We start from the raw sequence: 25,057 nt of genomic DNA on the forward strand, positions 1-25,057 counted from the left end.
AACGCTTTTAAATCTCACAATTCTATAAAACAAAGTTTTTGTCTATGTCTTTGGCTAGGAAACTAAATTTAGTTACTCGTAATTAACGAAATGTGGCGTAAATTTTATTGTAAACTCAGGAAAAGAAAACAACATTTAGGTTAAGTTTCTGTTAATGCCAAAAAAAAATTTTATATGAAAAGGCTTGTATTCCAACCAATCCTTTATAATGATAATACGAAATAAAAATATTTAACATAACGAAAATCCTAACAATAACAAATAACATCTATGTATACAGAAAGAATAAACAAGTTTATGGAAAGGGACAATCAGGCACAGGTGGAACAACACGATGGAAGATAGACCAATACCGACAGAATAGGAAAATCCTCCATCGATGAATTGGTGACACTATCAGATGAATCTGACAGTAAAACTTAAAAATTACTTGAATTGCTACTTAACTTTTGTAAATTATTGTATATGTAACTAATCACCTAGTTTAGATTTTGACTTTTATTTTATGTAGGTTCATCTCTAAACTAAAACATCCTTAAAATTGGAAGTTTTTAGCCGAAACAAAATCAGTGTCGCAACATCACCCCAAGGAGTCGTGACATAGAAAATAGTTTCCTTTAGATCTTCAAATTGTAGGGTGTCTCATGACATTGAACCTTAATGTCATGACATTTGTAGGTCTTCCAGGGATGTCACAACATGGAACCTTTGCGTCGTGACATCGCTGTAATTTTCTACAAGGTCAACTCGACCCAATCGCGTAACTTGGAGGAATAATATTTTTTTAACTCGATTTTTAACCTTTTAAAACCCTATTTTATAACCTAAAACAATACCTACTTCTAATTAAAACACACCTTAACCCCTAATCCCCAATCCCCTAAACTCTCTTAAATCCTTTAAAACCTTTTAAACTCTAAATCCCCAATTTCTTAAACATTCTATTTATTCTTTCCAAATTCTTCAACCATATTCGGGGTAAAAAGGAATGGAAACATCATGGAAAACCAAAGAATTCAAACGAACTTCAATTATATATTAAAGGTTAAGGGTTCCTAATTTCAACTTTTGATTGTTCCATTGAATTGTTGCTTAGTAGTGTACTAGGATATCATACCTCCTAGAAAAGCTAGAAGAACCAATGAATTTGAACCATCAATGGATCCAAACCCCCTAATTTAAAAAACCCAGATATTAGGAAATATATTACTGAACTATAAGGAAAAACCCTTATTCAATAGAGGGGATTCGATCCATTAGTGGTTTTGTGTAAGGAAGTATGGCCTTTAGCTGGATATCATAGGTGGGAACATTTTTGGATGATCCCAAAAAAGAATGTCGTAGTCCCCACTGTGTAAGAGTTTTATACGTCTTTACGAGACCATGAGTCTAGAAATACTAAAGGCCGTATTTGGGATATGGTACTTTTGAGGGGGAAGGAAATGCGAGTAATCCCTCAAATCATTTGCAATTTTTATAGTGCTCCATATTATGAAAATGATTTCATTGATGAAACCAATCTAGAATACTTCAGAGATATAGATATGGATAGTATTGTAAACTTCTTGACTGAAGGTAGGGGTGAATGAAAATATCGCGCATGTACTAATATCCCAGTATCATTTCATCAAGCAATCATGTTTTCTGAGGCCAAAATGTGGATCTAATTTATATGCTTTAAATGTTTCTAATGTTAATTCTTTTAGAGCAGTGTTACTCTATGCTATTTTGTAGAAAAAACATGTATGTATCTGTAAATGAATTCATTAGAACATGAAAAGATGCACTGGTAGCCAGAAGGTGGGAGTCTTCTTTCCTCACTTAGTGACGACATTATATAGGAAGGCGGGTGTACCTGTGACATCCACTGGGCAGTCGTTGAAACCTTCCGAAAGAATTATTGGCAATGCCTTATTCCAATAGTACATCGAACTACGAGCCAAACAAATGAAGGATTGGAACAAGTAACAGCAAGAAGTGACGGCTACATCGACTTCACCACAGAGGTTGACACAAGCTCAACAGAACATCGGTGAAAGTAGTCATCCAAAGCTTGATTGGATGATACAGTGGATGCAAGAGTCAGGACTAATATTCCAAGAATTCGTAACGTAAAATAACATCTGGGTCCCCAATTATACACCTGACATGTTCTGGTCGACGAATACGGAATAATAAGAAGAAATGCATGAAAGCGAGGAGGAAAGAGAAGATGAGTAGAATGATAGGAGTGAGGAGATGGATAAGGAGGAGGATTGAACTATTTTAATAAAGACTTGTATTAATTTTTAGATGATTTTAATTTAGACTTTGTAGGAGTAGGAATAATAACTAAATTTTTCATTTTTTTTTTTTGCATTTTGTTAAATTTTCTATGTAGAAACCAACACAAAGAGGAAAAAAAATTTTCAAGCAAACACGATCAAAGGAGGAAGCAACCACCATTAGCAATTGGAGAGACCACGTTCAATCAAGTAACTTCCTTCTGTATCTATTTATGGACTACATATTAAGGACAATGTGTCAACTAAAGTGTGGGGGTAACATAGAAAATTTGCTTCAAATTTTTACATTTTCTTTTATTTTTCTTGTCTTTTGTGTGTTTCAGCCTGTAAAAATAAAAGTGATTGGTTAGGAGCATGTACATAGGTTGCTTGTGTTTATGAATAAATTTAGCATGATGAGAGGTGATTTTAAATTTTTGATTGATAGACTACAAAGTTCTATATGTTACACTATAAATAGGTATTAAGCAATTAACTGTACCAAGCAATATAGAAAATACAAGGAAATGAGCATGCTAGTACGAATTATAAATAGTTGAATCTGTATTTGTTTGGTTGATTAAATTTGTCCATGTTGAGATATTTAGGGACGGCCTAAGGTATTGTTTGGAATACATTTAGAGCCAAAAAGCTTTCCTAATTATATTTCACCTTTAGTATCAATTTTTGAGCCTGTTGACACTTCTTGATGAGCCACATTACAAGCCTCAAGCCTGAACATGTCAATTTGTATTTGCCCTCATTCTTGGTCCTACACTGTACTATTATAGACATATGGCCATATGTATTGAGCATTAAGTAGATATATCAAGGTAGAGTTTGTAAAAATAGAGTGAAATAGGAAAAATTAGTGTGATATGGGAATTATAGGTTAGCCTGAAAGTGCAAAACAAAAAGAAAAATCCAAAAAGAAAGTCCATGCGAGTAGAAAGAGTACCTGAAAAGCCAAAAAACATTCTTGAGTGAGATAAGTTGAAAAAGAAAGTGACAAAGTCACAACAATAGAAAAAAAACTCATTCATTAGTGCACAAAAAACTCATAGGCTAGCCGTAGTTACCATGTCATGTTATGATTTCCTATGTGGAGAGATAATGAAGGTAAGAGAAGGAGAAATAGGGTGGTGAGCGGGAAAGGGTCACTAAATGGAGAAGAATAGGGATCAATACTATGTGCCAAACTATTTTCATGTTTGTAACCCTTAAGTTGAGTTTGATTCACGAGTATATATATATATATATTTGAATGTAAACATATTTGAGATAATGTTATTTTGAGAATGAAAAGTTGAATAACATTATGCTAAATGTGAATTGTTGGCATTCGGCCAAGGTAACCCTTTTGTGTAAAAGTATAAGTTAGAAATAAATAAAAGAGATGATATGTTCGAGATAATGTACAACATCAATGTTTTAATTTGGTTAATTTTTAATGTTTGATTATTATTTTAAATGTTAAAATTGCTTATGACTTATTAAGCTAAGTTAGCTTACTCTGTGTGTGTCTTTGTTATTCTGTTTTATAGATTTTGTTGTAAGTTACGAGCTCGAGGATCGTCAGAAAAGTCATGCATGTTATCGCCAACCTTCGGTACTTTTAAAAGTCTATTTTCAAACTTATGGCATGTATAGGCTAATATGTATTTTGTTCGACCTTGAATATGTATAACTTTAGCCATGCGAAAATGGCATCAATTATAGGAAAAATCATAACTTCCCTAGAAGGCAAGAATCATGCATGAAAGTCAAACAGTGGCAAAGTCATGATTAAATTCTTGGGCATGAAAAGAGGCAAGATATTTCAAAAAAATAATGAGCCAGCAACAATAGCAACAACCAAACCAGCAGCAACAACAAAAATTCAGCAGCTAAAATGACAGGAACAACTACCTCCCCCTACTTAAACCACATAGTCCTCGGTGTGGAATAAATAAATAAATAGGTAGAAGAAAAGTTTAGAAGAACTCCCCGTATAGTTACTGTCATTCGCGCATTATGGTAATGAGTTCTCCCTATTGTTGCTTCGGTTTACCTAGATAAAAGAAGAGAATTTTATTAATATCTGAAAATAATAAATAATAAAATAATAAGATAAAATAAATAAAATAAAAAAATAAAAATTGGGTTGCCTCCCAACAAGCGCTTGTTTAACGTCGCTAGCTTGACACCCCAACTAGTATTGGGGCTGTTTCAGCTGAATTCGTTTGTTCTTATGAGCTTAGAAATTCTCATTTTTTAACACGTCCACCATATTTGGGTTTAATCATCCTTGTGCCTCTTTCTTTGGTTCCGTATTTTCCTCCAAGGGGTTGATCCCTTTTAAGTCGACAATGGTCTCATAATTCTCCAAAAATGTGCATTTGAGATGTTCGGGAAGTGGTTTTAATTTCAGATCTGGTGCCTGCACAACAGGAGGTAGGAGTTTAGTATTCATGGGAGCCAATAATTTATTAACAGATTCAAAATCATCAAACATCATTTTAGGTTTATCTCCATAAGATGACTCAAAAGTTTTTTCTACTGATGAGTCAATTATGTCGACACGGTTTACGTCCAAGACTTCACTTGGGTGACTAATAGTGCCATAAACGTTAAACTTCACGATCTCCCCGTCAAACTCTATCGTGAGGGTTCCGCTTCGTACATCAATCTTAGTATTTGCAGTACTAAGGAAAGGTCGCCCCAACAAGATGTTTGAAGACCCAGGAGTGTTATCCTCCTCCATTTTTATCACATAAAAATCTGCAAGGAAGATAAGCCCATTGACTTTGACTAATACGTCCTCAAGGACCCCTTCGGGATGCACAATGGACCTGTCTGCCAACTGAATGGTAACACTTGTCTTTGTCAAAAAAACCCACGTTAAGTGATTCATAAATAGAATAAGGCATTACATTTATGGACGGCCCTAAATCGCACATAGCCTTTTTAATTCCTAAATGGCCAATTTTGCATGGAATAACAAACATACCCCTATCTTTGCATTTAACCGGCATTTTTCGCTGTAGCACTGTGGAAACATTTTCACCAACACTTAACTTTTCATTGCCTGTTAACTTTCGTTTGTTGGTGCAGAGCTCTTTAAAGAATTTGGCATACCTTGGAATCTATCTGATAGCATCCAACCGTGGTATGTTGATCTCGACATTTCTGAATGTTTCGAGTATCTCCTTGTCTTCTTTACTTTTTCAACACTGATTTAATCGTCCTGGGAATGGAGGTTGGATTTTCAGTAGTGGGGGTTTCGCTCGGATCTATTTGTCGTTTTCTGGAGTTTTTTGGGCGATTTTTTGACCAAGATTCTTGCCAAGAATTGGTTCCAACACCTTTCCACTTCTTAGCGTTACTGCATTTGCATTTTGCCTCGGGTTTGGTTCTGTTTGCGATGGCAGCTTCCTTTGAGAGTTCATCTTCTCAATTGATGTGGGCAATTCTCTTATAGACGCTTCGATTTTCTATTGAAATTCAAGCATGTTAGCTGCTAATTTATTGACCAAAGTTTCTAGAGAATTACCTGAATCTCGTGGTTATTGTGGAACTCAGTTCTGGTATGGTTGGTTATATCGTGGGTTGGCCCCATAACTTAAGTTAGGGTATCCCTCCATCCTGGGTTGTAGGTATTTGCGTAAGGGTCGTATCGCCTTTGTGGTGGCCCAGGAAAATTTCCCACAACATCTAAATGGGCCATAGTATCATCATTCAAACTGGGACATGCATCAGTTGTATGTTCAGGGGTAGCACATATTTCGCATAACCGGGTTGTCTTTGCTTTTTCTGCAACAAGAGAACTCAAAATATTAGCAATTCTATCAACTTTATATTCTAAGGTTGGATTACTTAGCTGATGAACCCTTCTAGGGGGTTTAGGATTAGCTCGGAATTGCTAAGAATTTGCAGCCATCATGGAGATCAAGTGTCTTGCTTGTTGTGGAGTCATATTGACCAACGCTCCTCCACTCGCGGCATCTACTATATTCATTTCCATGGGTTTTAGGCCTTCATAAAAGTACTAGAGCAATGACTGTTCCGTTATACCGTGTTGTGGGCAACTTGCACACAACTTCTTAAATCGCTCCCAATAGTCGTACAGAGTCTCTACGTCTTTTTGCCTTATGCCCACGATTTCTCTTCTTAACTCAGCCACTCGTGATGCAAGGAAAAACCTGTTAAGAAATAAGCGAGATAGATCAGCCCAAGTTGTAATGGATCCAGGAGGTAAATAAAATAACCATTCCCTAGTTGAATCTGCTAGGGAAAAAGGGAAAGCGCGCAATTTAATTTGATCCTCAGTTACCCCCTGAGGTTTCATACTCAAACAAACCATATGGAATTCTTTTAAATGCTTGTGGGGGTTTTCATTTTGTAACCCACGGAAAGTTGGCAGTAGCTGAATCAAGCCTGAATTTAATTCAAAATCAGTATCCATAGTAGGATACGCGATGCATAGTGGCAGTTGTTTTGTCGGTGCTTCGGCCAGTTGCCGAATTGTCTGAGCCATAGGTTGAGGTGCTAAATTAGGGTTTTCGTCAACCCTAGTGTTAAGCACTTCTTCAGGGGAATCGACTTCGACTTTTTCGCTTTCAAAAGTTTGAGTAGGGTTATCGTTAACCCTAGACTCTGCTTCGTCTTTGATTTTGATTTCTGGCGGTGGATTGCTTTGAGTTCTAACCACCATTGACTGCTTTTTTCTTAGCTTTGTTTCCTTGCGATTAGCTCTCGTAGTCTTTTCAATCTCCAAATCAAACGCAAGAGTTCCTGGAGCAGATCTGGTCATAAGAAACAAAAAACAAGATTAGTACGTTACCGATCCCCGGCAACGGCGCCAAAATTTGATGCGATCGTCGAGAGCACCAAAAATATCCTATTCCCTATAAAATAATAAAAATAACAGTAAAGGGGAAGTAGGGTCGAATCCTCAGGGACCGGATTGTACGAATACTCGTTTCTTGAAATCTTGGACAATTTCTTGGCCAAGAAACTTGCATTCTTGAAAAAATAAAAAAAAACAGAATTAAGAATTTCGATTTGGAAAAATAAAAATAGTATTTAAATTAAATTGAAAATGCGAAATTAAATAAATGATGGAAATTGAGATGGAGAATATATAAAAATAATAAAGAGAGTTAAAGGAAAAAAATTCTTATTGGTAGATTCCAGCCTCCAATTGTCTCATTCCGCCTTGGGTTAAATCCTCAGCTTTTAAATAACCCTTCTCAACTCAAGTAAGCTAGTTATAGTGGAAGAGGACGCCTACGACCACCAGCTCCAAAGATTAGACTTACGATTTTTAGGGAACCTGACTCTATCCAGTAATCTATGCTAGATCAACTCTTCTCAATGACAAATCACATGCCATTTTGTCTCTTTGGCTTGCCAACCTTTGACACAATAAGTTAATGAACCGATTGTGTAATCCTTCCAAAACATACAAAGCGGCTGCCTTTGCATATGCTGAAAAGCTTACTTCTTAAGGGCCATGGAAGGAAGCGTCAACCTGTAGTGCGGAGAAACGATGAATACTTGGCGAGAAGGCTAAGCATGGATTCTAAGCCTCAAGAACCCTTTTTGGGGAATATTGACAACTTTCGGCTAGATAGGTTTTAGTGGTTCATGATAATGGTGGAAAAGAAAAAAAATGGAAAAGGAAAAAAATGGAAAAAGAGATTTTATTGAAAGAAAATATGAAGAAACAAAAGCCTAGACTTTCAGGGGGAGAGTGTTTACAGAAAAAGATGAACCCCAAATAGAGTCACTTCACCCCCTATTTATAATGATAGGGAGATAGTCTAATTGAACTTAAATTCTAAAAAGATAAATACATTTAATTAAAGATAAATAAAGATAATTAAAATAAAATCCTAAATTTGAATAATCCTAATAATTATCTTAATATTAATTATCCTAATATAAATAAAATGGAGTCTTATAGAATAAAATCTCTTCTTTTTATGCTTTTAGTCCTTGTGTCTTCCACGCCGCACTTTTGGCACAATCTTTTTCCTCAGACGCATGTCATTCAATGTGTCTCCAAATTTGCACTTTTGTCCCTTAATTTTGCTTTTGCCTCCAAATCAGTCCCTAAAAGATAAAAAGACATAAATAACTCAAATTAGTAGGATCAAGCTCAGAATAAACACATGATTAATACATAAAAATACGTTATTCTAGAGCATTATCAGAAGACAAGGAGATCCTCGAAACATTCAGGAATGTCGAGATCAATTTACCACTGTTAGATGCCATCAGATAGATTCCGCGGTATGCCAAGTTCCTCAAAGAGCTTTGCACTAACAAACGAAAATTAACAGGTAATGAAAAGGTAAGTGTTGGTGAGAATGTATCTGCAGTGTTACAGCAGAAAATGCCAGCGAAATGTAAAGATAGGGGCATGTTTGCAATACCTTGCAAAATAGGTCATTTAGGAATTAAGAAGGCTATGTGTGATTTAGGGGCCTCCATAAATGTTATGCCTTATTCTATTTATGAATCACTTAACGGGGGTTTTTTGACAAAGACAGGTGTTATCATTCAGTTGGCAGACAAGTCCATTGTGCATCCCGAAGGAGTCCTCGAGGACGTATTAGTCAAAGTTAATGGGCTTATCTTCCCTGCAGATTTTTATGTGATAAAAATGGAGGAGGATAACGCTCCTGGGTCTTCAGACATCTTGTTGGGGTGACCTTTCCTTAGTACTGCGAATACTAAGATTGACGTATGAAACGGAACCCTCATGATGGAGTTTGATGGGGAGATCGTGAAGTTTAACGTTTATGGCACTATTAGTCACCCAAGTGAAGTCTTGGACGTAAACCGTGTCGACATAATTGACTCATCAGTAGAAAAAACTTTTGAGTCATCTTATGGAGATAAACCTAAAATGATGTTTGATGATTTTGAATCTATTAATAAATTATTGGCTCCCATGAATACTAAACTTCTACCTCCTATTGTGCAGACATCAATTTGATAATGGCTGACATGAAATTCCTATGATGGTTCTATTTTATTCTACTAATGCTAATATGTTTCACTGTATTTGATATTTTTTTCCCGTTCAAATAATTATTCGACTAACACTGAGCTTTTCATAAGCTCACCCCCTAATAGTGTTAAACTTTTCAGGTAAACCTCAAAATTAGGATCAGACTCAGCATTCAGAGAATCAACTTGGACCTCGGATTATTATTTTTAATTAAGTATTATTTAAGTCTTTATTGGCTTTGACTTGTAATTTTTAATTATTTATAGTTTGTGGCTTGGTAACTTTTCTTTTGGGGATTTTTGCATACATGAATTACTCAAGCATAATAACCAGACACTGCATGATATCAGGCTTAATTAAATTGATTCTAATCTTTACAGAAACATTCATCTAACAATGTTAAAGAAAGAAATATAAGAAGAGACTAAGGAAAAGAGATGATCATGGATTCATCGATGAAATTGTGGTTTTGGAACAATCTCCACTCGCAAAAGTCTCACTTCAGAATAGGATTTTTTGATTGCAAGAACATAAAAAAAATCTAAGTAGAAATTATGAATGAAAGAAAAAACTAAAAATCAAAACCTTAAAAATTGTCTATTTAAACTGATTACAATGGCATTTATATAGGCTAAACTCGAAATATTAAAGTGCATAAATTATCCTTGAAGTCCTTAGAGTTCAATTGGGACAAATACACCTAATTTCCCTCCAAAACGTAATTAAAATGTGCAAGAGTTTTTGGGTTGCACAAGGGGTTGATTGTAACACAGACCTGCAGTTTTGTAACATTCAAGTCTGATGTCACGACAACAAAGGTCGATTTTGCGACATCAAAGGCAATTTTGCTCTAGAACTTGTTTTTAGTTTTTTTTTTCGACATTAAGACATCAATATCTTGGTGCTAAGACATAGGCATCAGTTTTGGCCAAAATAAGAATCTTTAGCTCTCGACATGACCTACAAGACCATATAACCTTATTTAGATATATAAAAGCATAATAAAACTACTAGAAAGCATAAATTACTACTTTATGTATGACGACCTAAATATATACTAAAATATTTTGATTTACTATTAAACAAGCTATAATTATGTGTAAAAAAGGATGTAAATAATAGTATGATTTATGGCAGATCATCAGTCTTTTCAATTTCACTATAAAAAAATAATAGTTCCAAAGGGTTTCCTCTAGTCATAAACCAAAAGAACCTGTCAAAATCAAACAAACGAAACAAATTAGAATGTAAAAATTAAATTTAAAACAAAAATAAAAATAGCTAAATTAATAGAAATAAAGTTTTCCTAATATTTTAGTCCCCGGCAATAGTGCAAAAACTTGATGTCCACGAAACCAACTAAAAATTTGACTAAGGCAAGTGTACCTATCAATTAACAGTATAACTACAGTGACCAAATATATCGTTCCCACAAAAACTAAACGTACTAGTAATTACTATCCTTTTTTTATTATTTAACCGATAAATTTGAGTGATCGATTAAAACTAAAATGAACAAATTAATTAACTATGAACGTGACAATAAATAAATCGGGAAAATAATAGAGTAAACAACCAAGAAGTGAAACAATACCTAAGAAAGAATTCACCTAGATTTCATCTGTCATCATCAATCTAAATTACTCAATTTATTCACTTAGTATCTTGATCCATAGAAATCCCTAAATAATACTAATATCTCTCTTCAAGAATAAGAGAAAATGGCTTTAGGTTGATTAATTGAAATTTCTTTCTAATTAAAACCTCTATTATCGCATTAAATCGATCAATGGATTCCCTTATTAGATTTGACTCTAATTTTGTAAATTTATGTCATCCTATTTCTAGGATTGCATGCAACTCCATTCAATTATGCTAGATCTACTCTTAAACAAAGGCTATTCCTCCTCTGATTTAAGCAAATCAAACATGGATCAATAATCTAGAAATATTAAACCAAGAATTAAGCACACATAATGGAGAACAAGATATAAGTCTTTATTGCGTAGAATAAAAATCAAAAGATAGAATTCATCATAGGGTTCATCTTCCCTAGGTATTTATAAAATTAGTTCATGCTTGCAAATAAAAACTCTCAAAGATAGTGTATTTGAAAGAAATAAAGAAACTCATTATAATCTCTTAAGAAATCAACTGGGACTCTTCAATCGTGATAGAAATCTACTTCAAAATCCGATTCAATGGTGTTTTTCAAGTTATTTTCTTAAGTATTCTATGACGGCTCACTCCTATCTTCTTATTTTTGTCATATATAGGTCTTAGAATGCCCGAAAAAGCTAAAAATCACATTTTTTATAGGTTTAGGGTGCAAATTGCAAAACTGACACGACCTGATACATGGCCGTGTGTTCAAGCTATGTGGAATGGTCCAATCCGTGTGGCCCATGTACATTGCTTCAATTTTTTTAGTTTTCGCTCATTTTTCGCTTATTTTGCTCCCAAATGCTCTCCTAAGTATAAAAACATGAATTTAAAGGATTATGAGCATAAAATTCACCATGAACATCGAATAATCACCCAAAAAAGAATTAAGAATGAGACTAAAACATCTTACTTTTAGCACCTATCACAATCTTTGACTAAGGGTCGTAAGAAAATGTGGTTAGAGGGACAACATTTCTAGACATATGAATTACAACCTACATATGTTGCACTTTAGGCTTTTGCCATTAGGAACTGATTGCCATCAAAGGCAGCATGTGTGTCAACAAAAAGATGGCTTTGGTATTTTATAAGGTAACATCCTTTATTCCTCTTAATTTAGGAAAATTAATATAGGATGAGATTTTCAAACATACAAGAATGAAGAAAAAGCAACACATTTTTTCGTTCCTTGCATTGATCTCTCAAATCTTGTTACAAATAAGAAAATTCCTCTGATTAAGGATGATGAACCTAAACTGTAACACCCCAAAATTTTTATTTTTGTTTCTGTTAAAATGTGACACAAATATATGTCTGCTTCAGTGGTTAAGTATTCTGAGTGTGTGTGTGAGGTCCCAAGTTCAAGTCCCGCTTTTGGCAAATTTTGATAATTATCTAATTTAAGCCTTGTGTTTGGAGAGTATGCTTATATTTAATTATTGGTAGAATCATATCAGAATGAGTTTGTTGTTCTGGTGGTTAAGTTGAATGTTAGTTGGCTGGAGGTCCTGTGTTTGAATCCTTGTACGAGCGTAGGTATTATTTTTGCTCGATTATCAGACAGAAGTTCGATTAAACTAAAAGTCTAGAGAGTGGATTAGTGGGAGAAAATCAAGGGATGAGATCATATTTTATTTATATTTTTATTTTTATTATCTTTATGTTTTCAAAATTTTCTCTCTCATCTTCCAAATTTTTAATCTGACGTTCTCTTCAATTTTCTTGCTGGGTTCTCACGTTTTTCTCTTCCGATAAAACTTCTTTTCATTTTGCTTCCTTTCCGACTATGTTGGTGGTTGTTATCGTTGGATTGTGCCTGGTTCGTGAGTTTTTAATTGGTTGGTAAGTGAATTTTGCCCTCTTGTGATTGTTGGTTTCGACTTTTAAGCAATGACAATTTATAGTAATTGATGAGTGTTAATTCCATTTAGGAGCAGATTGTGGAGCAGGGAATTGCACCTCTTCGGTTTAGTGCACTTTTGGCAATTTATAATCGGGGGTAAGTCAGTTCTGTTTTGATTTGAATAATGAAATCGTTAAAACAAGTTATTAAATCGAGGTTAGATGCTTTGTTTATAGGTTTTGGAAGGCTTGGGAGTGGTTTCACATCGAATCGATACCAAATGTGTACCCAAAAATGCAGAAAATGGGATTCGGCGAAGCCAAAATTACAAACTGTAGACGCCACATGGGCATGTGTTCACCCTTGTGTGACAACACAACCGTGTGATAGACGAAAGCTAGGCCGTGCGCAAGACACGGTGGTGTGACGGTCGGGGTGTGGCTGTGTGGGTAACACAGGCTAAATCGAACTAGGCGTGTAAGCCCATACGGGCGTGTGAAATTTGTGCCAGGCCGTGTGATTCACACGGGCCAAGGCCAATCTGGACGTGTGGGCCCACACAGGCAAGCCACATAGGCGTGTGGGTCCATTTAGCTAAAATGTTTCCTAGGGTTGCACGAGACCCCAAGTCGACTGTGAACCTACTGTAGGGTGGGTAAGCGCTACTTAGACCCTAAATCGTGTGATCTGACCATACAATGTATGTATTGAGCATGTTAAATATATGCATGTTTACTAATCTGTATGTATGACTGATAACTGGATATTAGCATGTAAGCACGTATTTCTGTATATCTGTATTGAGCATGTTTAGTTGCATCTGCATTGGGATGGGATGATTGATTATTGGAGGAAGTGTATTGAAAGGCTTTCATGCCTATTATCTGGCAGCTCAGCTGCAATATTACTAATATGTGCTGCATTCTGTACGACTTGGTGTGTAAGGCCGGGTGAGTGTTTTAAACCCCACATGGTGTGTAGGGATGGTCGGAGATGGTGTGTAGAGGCTAGTGGGTAGGATACTAATTTTTGTTACTGTATGCATACTGTATTTGAGATGGGCTAGGGCCATAATTTATATCTGAGACTGTATTTGAATGGGCTAAGGCCTAAACTGTATCTGAATCTGTAATGGGCTTAGGCCCAGACTGCATTTGACTTTATGTATGTCTTCTGTGGGGATTACACACTGAGTTTACGTAAAATCACCCCTTCCTGTTTTATCTGTACAGGTAATCCCCAGACTTAGACGAATCGGTGCGGCAGACGGCTCAACAGTGACCACATGATTATTGAACTGTTTTAAATTCAGTTATGGTATTTATTTCCTATTTGTTTTCTAGGGTATTTTGATTTAATTTGGGACTTTTGAATTGTTTGCCTTCGTTTTGGATTTCAACTGTTTTCATGAACTTTAGAACTGCAACGAAAACTTGGTTTTATTAAAGACAACGCTTTTCCTAAAATGCGAATGATTTTTTTTAAATATCACAATTTTAAAAGCTTCCACTACAAAATGTGTTTTTAAACGAATCAATTTAACGAGAAATAGTTTTGAAATTGACGAAAGATAAATAAAAGCTAACAAACGGAAACGGTTTTAACTTAATAAATTTGATTTCAAAATTTCATTCCATGTGACATCGCCAGATTCGCCATAACATCTAGGCGGGTTTAGAGTGTTACATAAACCTTAGCAATTTGAGTTGAAGTATTAAAGCAAATGGACTAAAGGAAAATATATTACATCAGAGTTTGAGGCTGAAGATGAAGAAGAGGAAAGATCTAAATCTTGTTCATATTAGAAGCAAATGTTCCTCTAGTTCCAACTCAGGGTACAACTATTGCCGAGCAAGCAAAATTGGTTTAACCTCATGATGCAAAGGTAGCTTACATGATAAGCGGTCGGGTAGTTAGCTTTAAAGCTGACGTCCTTGATATGTAACTTGAACTTCCTTTGAATTTTGGTCCGAAAAAGGAGCTATAAGTTGTAATTGTAAATGGTGAATCTAGGAGACATTGGGAGGAGTCTCGTTTTCTGGTGATGTTTTGGTTTTATTTTATTTTATTTTATTTTTGTCTCTGAGTGTGTAAGTGTGATTGGTGTGTGGCGCAATTTTGAAAGGACTTTTAGATTAATATGACTTTAAGATTTATGGTTATTTTGTATTAGGAATTTTTGTTAAGCGATATTATTAATATATGATAGATGTTATTTGTTATTAAATATTTTTATTTTGTATTATCACTGTAAAGGATTGGTTGGAATACAAGCTTTCTCATATAAAAGATTATTTTTTCATTAACAAAAACTTAATCTGAATATTATGTTCTTTTCCTAAGTTTACAATAAAATCTACGGCACATCTTTTAATTACGAGTAACTAAATTTATTTTCCTACCCAAAGACATAGACAAAAGCTTTGTTTTATAGAATTGTGAGATGTAAAAGCGTTTTTCAATCTTTTCTTAATGATATTTGCGTATCTTTTATTTTACGAGATAGATAGAATCGCCTTTTAGTATTATTCTTAGTGTTGTTCTAAGAAATATTACTTGTTTAGTATTTAAAATGATATATAATTTATTAGAGTAAATTGACAAGTAACTGTCTTTTATTTTAATAATTAGAACAAATTAACATAGATAGATTAAGAGGAAATTTGGGTTAGGCTATGAGAATGGATGTTCAAATTTCAATGAATTACGCAATTGAGCTTGTTAATTAAGGTAGGGTATTTTCTTTAATCCGTAAAGGGATAATTAAAAATTAAAATGAAAATTAAAGATTCCAAATTTATGATTAGAAGTTTCTCTGTAATGAAAAGAATACAACAAAGCTATCCAATGAAACAGAGGATTAAACTAGTTTCCCAAATTCAGGGAAGAATTGGTATGCTACAATACTATTAAAATGATTAAGAAAACACTAATAACAAAAAAATGGTAATGGAATCACCCTTGGTAGTGGGCTTATGAATTTCATTGATTACGGTGTGATAACTGATGAACTCTCTTAACATATGGGCAAATCTGGCGGCGGCATGACATGAAATTCATATGATGGTTCTATTTTATTCTACTAATGCTAATATGTTTCACTGTATTTGATATTTTTTTCCGTTCAAATAATTATTCGACTAACACTGAGCTTTTCATAAGCTCACACCCAATAGTGTTAAACTTTTCAGGTAAACCTCAAAATTAGGATCAGACTCAGCATTCAGAGAATCAACTTGGACCTCGGATTATTATTTTTAATTAAGTATTATTTAAGTCTTTATTGGCTTTGACTTGTAATTTTTAATTATTTATAGTTTGTGGCTTGGTAACTTTTCTTTTGGGGATTTTTGCATACATGAATTACTCAAGCATAATAAGACACTGCATGATATCAGGCTTAATTAAATTTTGATACTGTTCCTAGTTTCCCTACATTGCAAAAACTGCTTTTTGAAAAACAAATTGATAAGGCAACTAATTTTCTAAAATGACTTGAAAATTGATTTTTCCGCTGCATTAGTTTAACTTCGATTTTTTTTCTAAAGAAGAGTGACAAACAAACGATTTTTCTAAAACAACACTATCAACAATAAAATGAATCCTAAGCATACATGACCTAATGAATGAATGCTTTTAAGCTAACTCAAAATACAACTACGGTTTCTTTAAAATAAGTTTATTTAAAGTCTTAAAAAGTAATGTAAGTTAACTTAGCCATTTTGGTGGCTCATATAGCCTTCTCAATCTAGGCATAACGTCTAGGCCGGGTTTGGAAGGTTACAATATCCTACGATATTTTACAAAACCTCGGTTTTACGCAAACAAATGTTTTTGAAAATACAAGCTCAATTTTCAAATATAACTTTCCGCTGCAAATTTTCTTTTTTACTTAAAGGAACAAGCAATTGACGATTTCATTAAAGATTATAACAATATGTTTTTCCTAAAATGTGGACTCGTTGGTAAAAATATTCTTGAGGTTTTTAACATGATAAGCGAATGTCATGACCCTAATTCATAACATTCCAATATTTGGCCATAATGTCTATGCTAGGTTTGGGGTGTTACAACATTGCTCAGTGCTTAGTGAACTATTCTCGTCAATGCAAAAAAGAAATAGCCATCGGCTTCATTGTATCCTCGAGATTAATTTGCTTGTAACTCTTTTGTACACCGAAGATAGCTGGGGGTGAATATCACCTTAAAGATAGTGGCTTGATACACACCTTGAAGCCTTATCCTATTTCTTCTTTTTCTGTTCAAGTTCCGTTTATGTGTTCGAGATTTTTTCTCACCGGTGTTTTTGTATTAACAATTATATTTGAAAATATTCCAACACAACATAGATAGATTAAGAGGAAATTTGGGTTAGGCTATGAGAATGGATGTTCTAATTTCAATGAATTACGCAATTGAGTTTGTTAATTAAGGTAGGGTATTTTCTTTAATCCGTAAAGGGATAATTAAAATTAAAATGAAAATTAAAGATTCCAAATTTATGATTAGAAGTTTCTCTGTAATGAAAAGAATACAACAACCAAATTTATGATTAGAAGTTTCTCTGTAATGAAAAGAATACAACAAAGCTATCCAATGAAACGGAGGATTAAACTAGTTTCCCAAATTCAGGGAAGAATTGGTATGCTACAATACTATGAAAATGATTAAGAAAAACACTAATAACAAAAATATGGTAATGGAATCACCCTTGGTAGTGGGCTTATGAATTTCATTGATTACGGTGTGATAACTGATGAACTCTCTTAACATATGGGCAAATCTGGCGGCGGCAGTTGGATGGTCTGCAATTCACCAACTCCATTTTCGACAAGGAAAGCCATTGCCAAACCCCAATTGATATGAACATCCAGGTGACAGTGCATGATCCACACTCCTATTAACAAAATTCAAAATGAATGGTTATTTCATAAAAGAAAAAGTAGCAGTAATTGAAATGATGAAGAAGAGTGTTTACCTGGATTATCAGCGACGAATCTAATGACTGCCCATCCATTCACAGGCACTCCAACAGTGTTCCTCAAAGGTGGATCAACAAGGTTGAATTTAGAAGTATCCTTTTTAGGATCGAAGTTCCCGAAACCTTGTGCAATGATATAGAAATCGTATCCATGAAGATGAATTGGATGATTCTCAGGTGTCACTATGCTTGTGTCTTGGAGCACAATTTGTACCCTTGAACCATACTTCAATTTGTACAACTTGGTTCCCGGAACAGGTTGAAAGAGCGATCGGCTCACGTTTCCGGTGTAGTCAAATTTCAATGGAGGGTTTGCTGGGAAATCTGTGGTGAAAACGCCTGGAATTCCTTGTTGGTGAGCTTGCAACAGAGAGAAGTTGCGCGGGAGCACGAATGAGACGTTGTTCATGCTCGCTGTGAAACGTGTACCATTGGGTCCTTGGCAACGACGTTTTCGGAAATTGGGTGGGCATTTGTTGAGTCCGAGGCCGATTGTGAAGAACAGGCTTTCATCTATATCGGTTGGGACTTCGGCCTTTTCTAGACTTCTAAAGCTTTGGCTGAAGATGGTAACAGTGTTGGTGTCGTTGTAGGCTGGTAAAGAAGGCATGATTGGAGTGGGTGCATTGCATTTTTTGGCAGCGCAAGAGGCAGACTTGTATTCGAGAATGGCGGTGGTGGTCGTGTTGTCAAATGGTGCGTTTTGCGCGCTTTGGTAGGCTCGAGCTGCCATGTAATATCGAGATGGTGGCTGATCACCTCGGATAAGAACATCAGTGGTTTGGCCGGGGCCTAACATGAGGACGGAAGTGGTGAAGGGTTTGGTATAGGAAGCATCAGCTCCAACAACAGTGAGCTTATGGTTGGCTACTTTGAAGAAAAGCGGCTGGTTCAAGGCGGCATTGATCACTCTGAGGAGATTCGTCTCCCCGGAGTCGATGGGAACTACTGTAGTCTCTGCAAAAAAGAAACATCAGTTAATAACATCGGCTTTGTCACCCGAATGTGCGGTACGAATTCAATTGGTTCGGAGCAAATTACCCTTGGAGGAGCATTTGTAGAGATCACCAGGTTGAGCATTGATGGTATATGCATCAGAGACATTTGGAGCTGCCCCTGTTCTTGTTGCTTCCCTCACCACATCAATGGGATTTGCATCCCACCATTCGCCTAATCATAATCGTATTCATCAGCATAACATTTCATTTTGATCATCACAACCATTTGTACTCGTAACCGAAAAGGAATCTTTACCGAGAAGAATCGGTGTTTCGCGTTTCGGCTTAGGGAAAGGGTAGGATTTGCCTTCTCTGGGACGGATGATGAGAGCTCCATAAACAGTGGCTCTAAGCCATGAACTGTGAGCATGCCACCACAATGTTCCTTCTTGTCCTTGAACTGTAAATCTGTAAGTGTAACTTCCTCCCGGTCTAATCGGACACTGAGTCACGAATTCTGGTCCATCTGCCCATCCAGTTCTCATTTGCCGCACACCATGCCTGTATATCAAAGTGGTTAGGGTAATTCAAACGTGCAAATGACAACTAGAAATGAATGAAAGCTGATGACATGCGTGCATGGCATGCATGCATGAACGAATTTGCAGTTATTAAATTACCAGTGGATGGTGACGTTATATCGGCCTTTGTTGACAACTTGAACTTCAAGGGTGTCGCCATTCTTGATCTCCAAGGTAGGTCCAGGAAACATGCCATTAACAGTGATGGTGTTGTGAGTCTTGCACAGCCTCTTCACTTTTGTTGCTTGAATCTGTTTCATTCACCAACCAACATCAAGTTTTTTTATTTAAATGTCTAATGACAACCAATTTATCAGAAAGATATATATATATATATATATATATCAAAAGAAAGAAGTAAAAGAACATACAACAAATCGATGTCGTTGAACTTCAGCATTTGCAGACAATGAAAGGAAAATGACAAGGAAAATGAAGGAAAACTTGTTGAAAATCCCCATTTAATCAAAGCTTAGAGAGCAAAAAGCTTTGCTTATTGGTCTGAGAAGTGATATGAGACAGAGATAGAGAACAGGGGTTTTATAGGAAAGATTAGAGTAGTTGTTTAGAGGTTGTCAGATTAGGTTTTGCTTGGGCTAAAATGGTGATCTTTACACTAGGTTCAAACCTGCAACAGAGTTGTTGCACCCACTAGCCCATTAAAACTGAATTATGTCTTCAATGCTTGCTTCACAAGGATTTTTTCTCTCTTTCTAGATCAACAAATTTTCTTATAATTCCTTTTAATTTTTTTTTCCAAATTAGTTAGATGATAAACTCATTCTTTGAAAATTAATCATACCCTGCTCATGTACATGTAGTCATGATTTATACTTGAAATTAATCAGATTGAAGTAGAATTAACCAAGTCAACATTCTTTATTTTCTTGAGAACCAGCTCTTGTCATGTAGATGTGGTTTTACACACTAGCCTATTTAAATATAATTTTCAGAATTTACCAAAGTCTTCCAACGTCAGCTCATGAAAATGTAAAGGGAAGATATATGATAGACACGTGAGATTAAGCAAAGTTTGTTGAAAGCAAATCAGTTTAGGCTAAATGCAGGCTTAAAATCTAAAAGATTTGAATGTATATTTTCAAAGAAAGGACATATTGAATAAATAAATCAGTCCACTTTTGTTAGGTGGCAATTATTATTAAAATAAAGAGATTTGATTGAGTCTAACAGCAGATTTCTTAACGACATGTCGGGTGGATACTTCAACCAGTGACTTAGAATTTTATTATAATTGAAATTAGTTAGATTATCTTACAAACAGTTAAGAGAAGATCTATGTTACACGCATGCTGTCATGTTTGCTGAACTAGAAAAGTTCATTCCAGTCTTGTTAGCTCACGTTGTCATTCAAAATCGCATTTGTCATGCTAAAAGTCTTAAGTGTGTTGTAATACGGTATGTCAGTATCATTTAGTTTTTTTCTTTATTGAGTGATCAATCTTTTATTACCAAAATTGGAACATGTTTGTAGTTTTGGATAATGCTGACTGTTGGAATTTTTTAATTTGAGGGTTTGGTAGGATATAGGTATATAATTGAGTTTATATTTGTGAAACATCGAGTCAATATAGATAATGTTTTTCAAGTTTTTTTAAAATATTAATCTCATTATATGTTGTTATTATATTTGTTCTTTTTAAATAGAAGGATAATGCGCTTCAACGCACTTAAGCCCACGTCATCCTGCACTGATAACAATACCGATGCCGCTAAGACTCAATTGGTATAATGCTTTGCAAGTTAAGTGTGAATTTTCGTAAATGATATCATGGCAATAGTCGGTTGAAATATAAGATTAAATGTTACATCGTAAGAGAATCCCAAAGTAGGAGTTGTTTATAAAATCTTAATGTTTAATGATATTAAAATTATCTGTTTTAGTTAAAGTTTATGTGATAAGAAAATATTATATAAAAACTCTGAAAAAGATTTTAATATAATGTAATTCGTCAAATATTTTATTAATTCACTTCAACAACAATTTCAAACCATTCAACACCCATATCAGCTACCCTATAGGTTTGAGGCAATTAATAAAAATAAAACCATGAGACATAAAAGATGGGTGTATGTATCTCATAAAAAGAGATCAGCTAGTGAGAACTTAAGGTTCAGCATATGTTTCATAACGGAATTTCATACTCAGCTCATATGACATTGGATGTTACAATACCAACAAATTTGCAGTGAAATTTGGTTGTTTTATAATTTAGGTAACCAAATGAGATATTCCCCTCAAAGTTGTAATAAAAGCAACGTAATAGAGACTTTTGTCCGAAATTGCAATGTAGAAAACTGTCGCTGTCAATTTACTGTAAGAACAATAAAGATACTGAACCAAAATTTAAAAATGTTGATATTATTATATTTTAATTAAAATTTACCACTAAGTTGTGGTTGTTTTCTAGTGGCCTATGTTATAAATTAATGAAGATCAGGCCCTGTGCTATTGGTTATCAACTGTTTTTTCTTGGAGAAAATGTCTTGCAAAAGAAGAAAAAATGATTTCATCTTCAAGGACTAGGTTTATTAGTTTGTTCAAATTGCATGAATATTTTGGCAGCAACTCAGAAAGGCCAAAAACAAGTTTAAGCCACAACGCTTACTCTCTTCTATTACAAGTAACAGTTATAAGTAAACTACAAAAATAATAAATTTAGTGATAAAAAAAAATTGTCTTAGTGAAAGAGAAAGGGGTAGGATAAGGAATAGATAGGTGAACAAAACCGGAGGAACTATTAACAGAGTTGGTGAAGTTTGTTGCAGACTTTTAAGAGTCTTAGAGAAGAAATTTAAACTACAATAACAAGGTCGTTATATGTAATCAAGAAAAACAATTTGTCTGCTCAAAGGAACAACAAACTCCTAGTGAAAATCTCAACTACAGTCATAATTCTTAAAATGACCAAATCAATAAATCTAAGTTTTAATCTACCTTATTAAAATAAACACCACACCACCTAAGTTTCTTTCTTTTTCCTTCCATGTAATACAAGTTTTAGAAACCAAAAGATTTTGAGTTCATTTTCTTTTGAAGAAAAAAATTGGAAGCAAATGTACAACGGAATAAAAAGTAAGGGATTAAGATTACCAAGATTAAGTAATGTGGGTATTTGGTATTTGTTTTTTTTTTTTTTGAAAAAAAATAACTGCAGAGAATTTCATTTTAAAATTTTGAGTATTCAGTATTCAATTGTATTTCTTGAAGCCCTTTGAGTGCTTTTCATCAACCAAGAAAAAAAAAACTCCCAAATAACAAAACAAAAACAAATATCAAACACCCAAATTGCTCAATCTTGATAACCCTAGTTTTCTACTTTCAATTTTTTTTTTCTTCAGCTTCAAAAATATATAAATAAATATGAAACTAAGAGATTACCACTTTTTTTTCAGCTTAAAACTTGCATTACAATGTTAAAAGAAAAAAAAAGGAAAATATTGAGTAACACCCCAAACTCGACTCGATCATCGGATCTGAATGTGTGATATCACATTTCTAACAACCCTCGCCCAACCCATGATCTACCGTAATTTGATATTTCAAATTAGATCTCCATTACACTTAATGAACTTATTCTCGAGCAAATTATATGTTTTTGTGGTGTTTTTACTTAGTTTTAGTTCTTTGCTTTAATAAGTGAATTAGTGTATTTTATGCTACTTTTGAGACCCGAATTGGTCAAATGCGTCATAGGGATCCTAATGGTTGATTGAGTGTTGTAGGGAGTCATCAGAAGCCCAAACATGAGCGAAAATATCACCTAGAAGAGGGTATTGTGACATCAAAGCTTGGAACTCGTGATACCCCTAATAGTGCTGAATTGAAGAAGATCAAGGCACTTCACAGTAATACCGCAATATCCAAGCATGGGTATTGACCTGCTGCCAAACGTAGTGGTAGTTTTGGTACATTTCAGCACTTAATGAGCTTATTTTCTATGCATTTTAATATATTTTATTACATTTTTGCATTTCTTAGTTTAGATTTAATTATTAGCAAAATAAGTGTTTTTACGCAATAATTGATGTTATTGACCTATTAGGCCAATACAAGCTTTAGGTAGTGCTAATCGGTCTATTTGAATGTGTATGATGTGTATTTCTAAGCCCAAAAGCCTTAAGACGATACCTAAGCTTCCCGAGACCCAACACGTGTAACCAAAACTCCAAACTCAAGAAATCAGTGTCGTGTCACGACACACCCCCTATGTTGAGACACAGGTTGAACATGGGGCGCAAGCAATGATGACGTCAGCAATCGTATCTAGGCAAATTTTCTTAGATTTTGTTTTTTGATTTCACCCAAAGTATTAAGGGTATTTTAGGCATAAAGCACACCAAAATTAGCCTATAGAAAAAGGTTCCTATAACCCTAATAGACAATCAATTTTAGACCTAGCCACATAGTTTTCTTTCTTTAGGTTTTTTTTTTTTGTAGTAGGAATTTTTCCTATTCCAATGTGAAGATAATTGCGAGTGGAGATTGCTCTGGAACCGCGCTTAAATATATTTATTCATGAGCATTCTTTTTACTCTTCTATTTTATTCTTTTATTTATATTTCGCTTATCTAGCCAATTAACGTTTGTATGAATATTGGAATAAATTATTGTGATTTATTTCATATATTGCATGTTTCGATTATGGAACTAATTAATCGATTAAGGAATTATTTATCCAAAATTGGGTGTTTATTCAAAAGTACTGAGTATATTAAAGGGTGATGTAACGCCCAAGTAGAATATCTAGACAGGGGAGATCGAGAAGGTATCTTGTCGAGTATAACTTGTGCCAAGTGGTAAGACCGAAAGGGTATTCGTATGCCTAAGAAGAGACCGAAAGGGTGACTTAGGTGGTAATCCTTAATAAAGATGAGACCGAGAGGATACTCTTAGCTAATGGTGGTAAATAACTTAATTGAGGATAATTAGCGACTTAATGGTTAATTAGGGATTCAATCCATCACAGGTCAGAAACTCGCATTGTTGACACTAGGAATGGGAAATTCCATTAGGTTAGTTCAGGTTAACTAATTTAATTAGTTAATTAATACTTTAATAGGTCTCAAACTACTAACTTGTAACTCAATTAGATTAGTAATTATTTTCTGTGATTAATTTAATAATAAGATTATCAAATCTGCAATTCCTTGGGTACGATCCTCAAATACTTACCAGTGTTTCGTTGTAACACTACTATACTATAATTTGACCCGTATACTTGTGGACACCACTGATTTAATTATATATTTTTGGTGTGGTATTTATACTCTAAACGAAAACACATTTACATACGGTCAAGTTTTTGGTGTCGCTGTTGAGGACTGAAACCTTTGGTTTTACCAACAAATTTGTAGTGAAAATTGGGTAAATCTCACAACTCTTAAAATGAGAATAATGAGAATTAATTTTTTTTTTTTTTAACTTTAGATCAAAATGAATAAATCTAAGTTTTAGACTTAACATTTAATCTACCTCATTAAAATAAAGAGCACAACACCTAATCTTTTTTTTTCTCCATGTAATACAAGTTTTAGGAACAAAAAGATTTCTATAATTTCATTTTCTTTTGAAGAAAAAAAATTGGAAGCAAATTTACAATGGAACGGAAAGTAAGAGATTAAGATTACCAAGATTAAGCAATTTGGGTATTCGGTATTTGTTTTTCTTTTCTGGAAAAAATTGCGAGAATTTCACTTTAAAATTTTTGGTATTTGGTATTGTATTTCTAGAAACTATTTGAGTGCTTTTAATCAACTAAGGAAA

At 34.4% G+C, this 25,057-nt stretch overlaps 1 protein-coding gene across 1 annotated transcript; it reads right to left on the reverse strand.

Moving 5' to 3' along the window:
• Positions 1–17,284: 17,284 nt before the first annotated feature.
• On the reverse strand, positions 17,285–19,936 carry LOC108485060 (laccase-5-like). Its single transcript, XM_053029889.1, has 6 exons — positions 19,644–19,936; positions 19,372–19,523; positions 19,008–19,252; positions 18,795–18,923; positions 17,751–18,710; positions 17,285–17,669 (listed from the first exon to the last, which is right to left on the reverse strand). The coding sequence occupies exons 1-6, from the start codon at positions 19,731–19,733 to the stop codon at positions 17,539–17,541; spliced, it is 1,707 nt and encodes a 568-aa protein (XP_052885849.1). The 5' UTR covers positions 19,734–19,936; the 3' UTR covers positions 17,285–17,538.
• Between the last annotated feature and the right edge of the window lie 5,121 nt (positions 19,937–25,057).

This window comes from Gossypium arboreum, chromosome 6, assembly GCF_025698485.1.
Source record: "Gossypium arboreum isolate Shixiya-1 chromosome 6, ASM2569848v2, whole genome shotgun sequence".
Classification (NCBI taxonomy): domain Eukaryota; kingdom Viridiplantae; phylum Streptophyta; class Magnoliopsida; order Malvales; family Malvaceae; genus Gossypium; species Gossypium arboreum.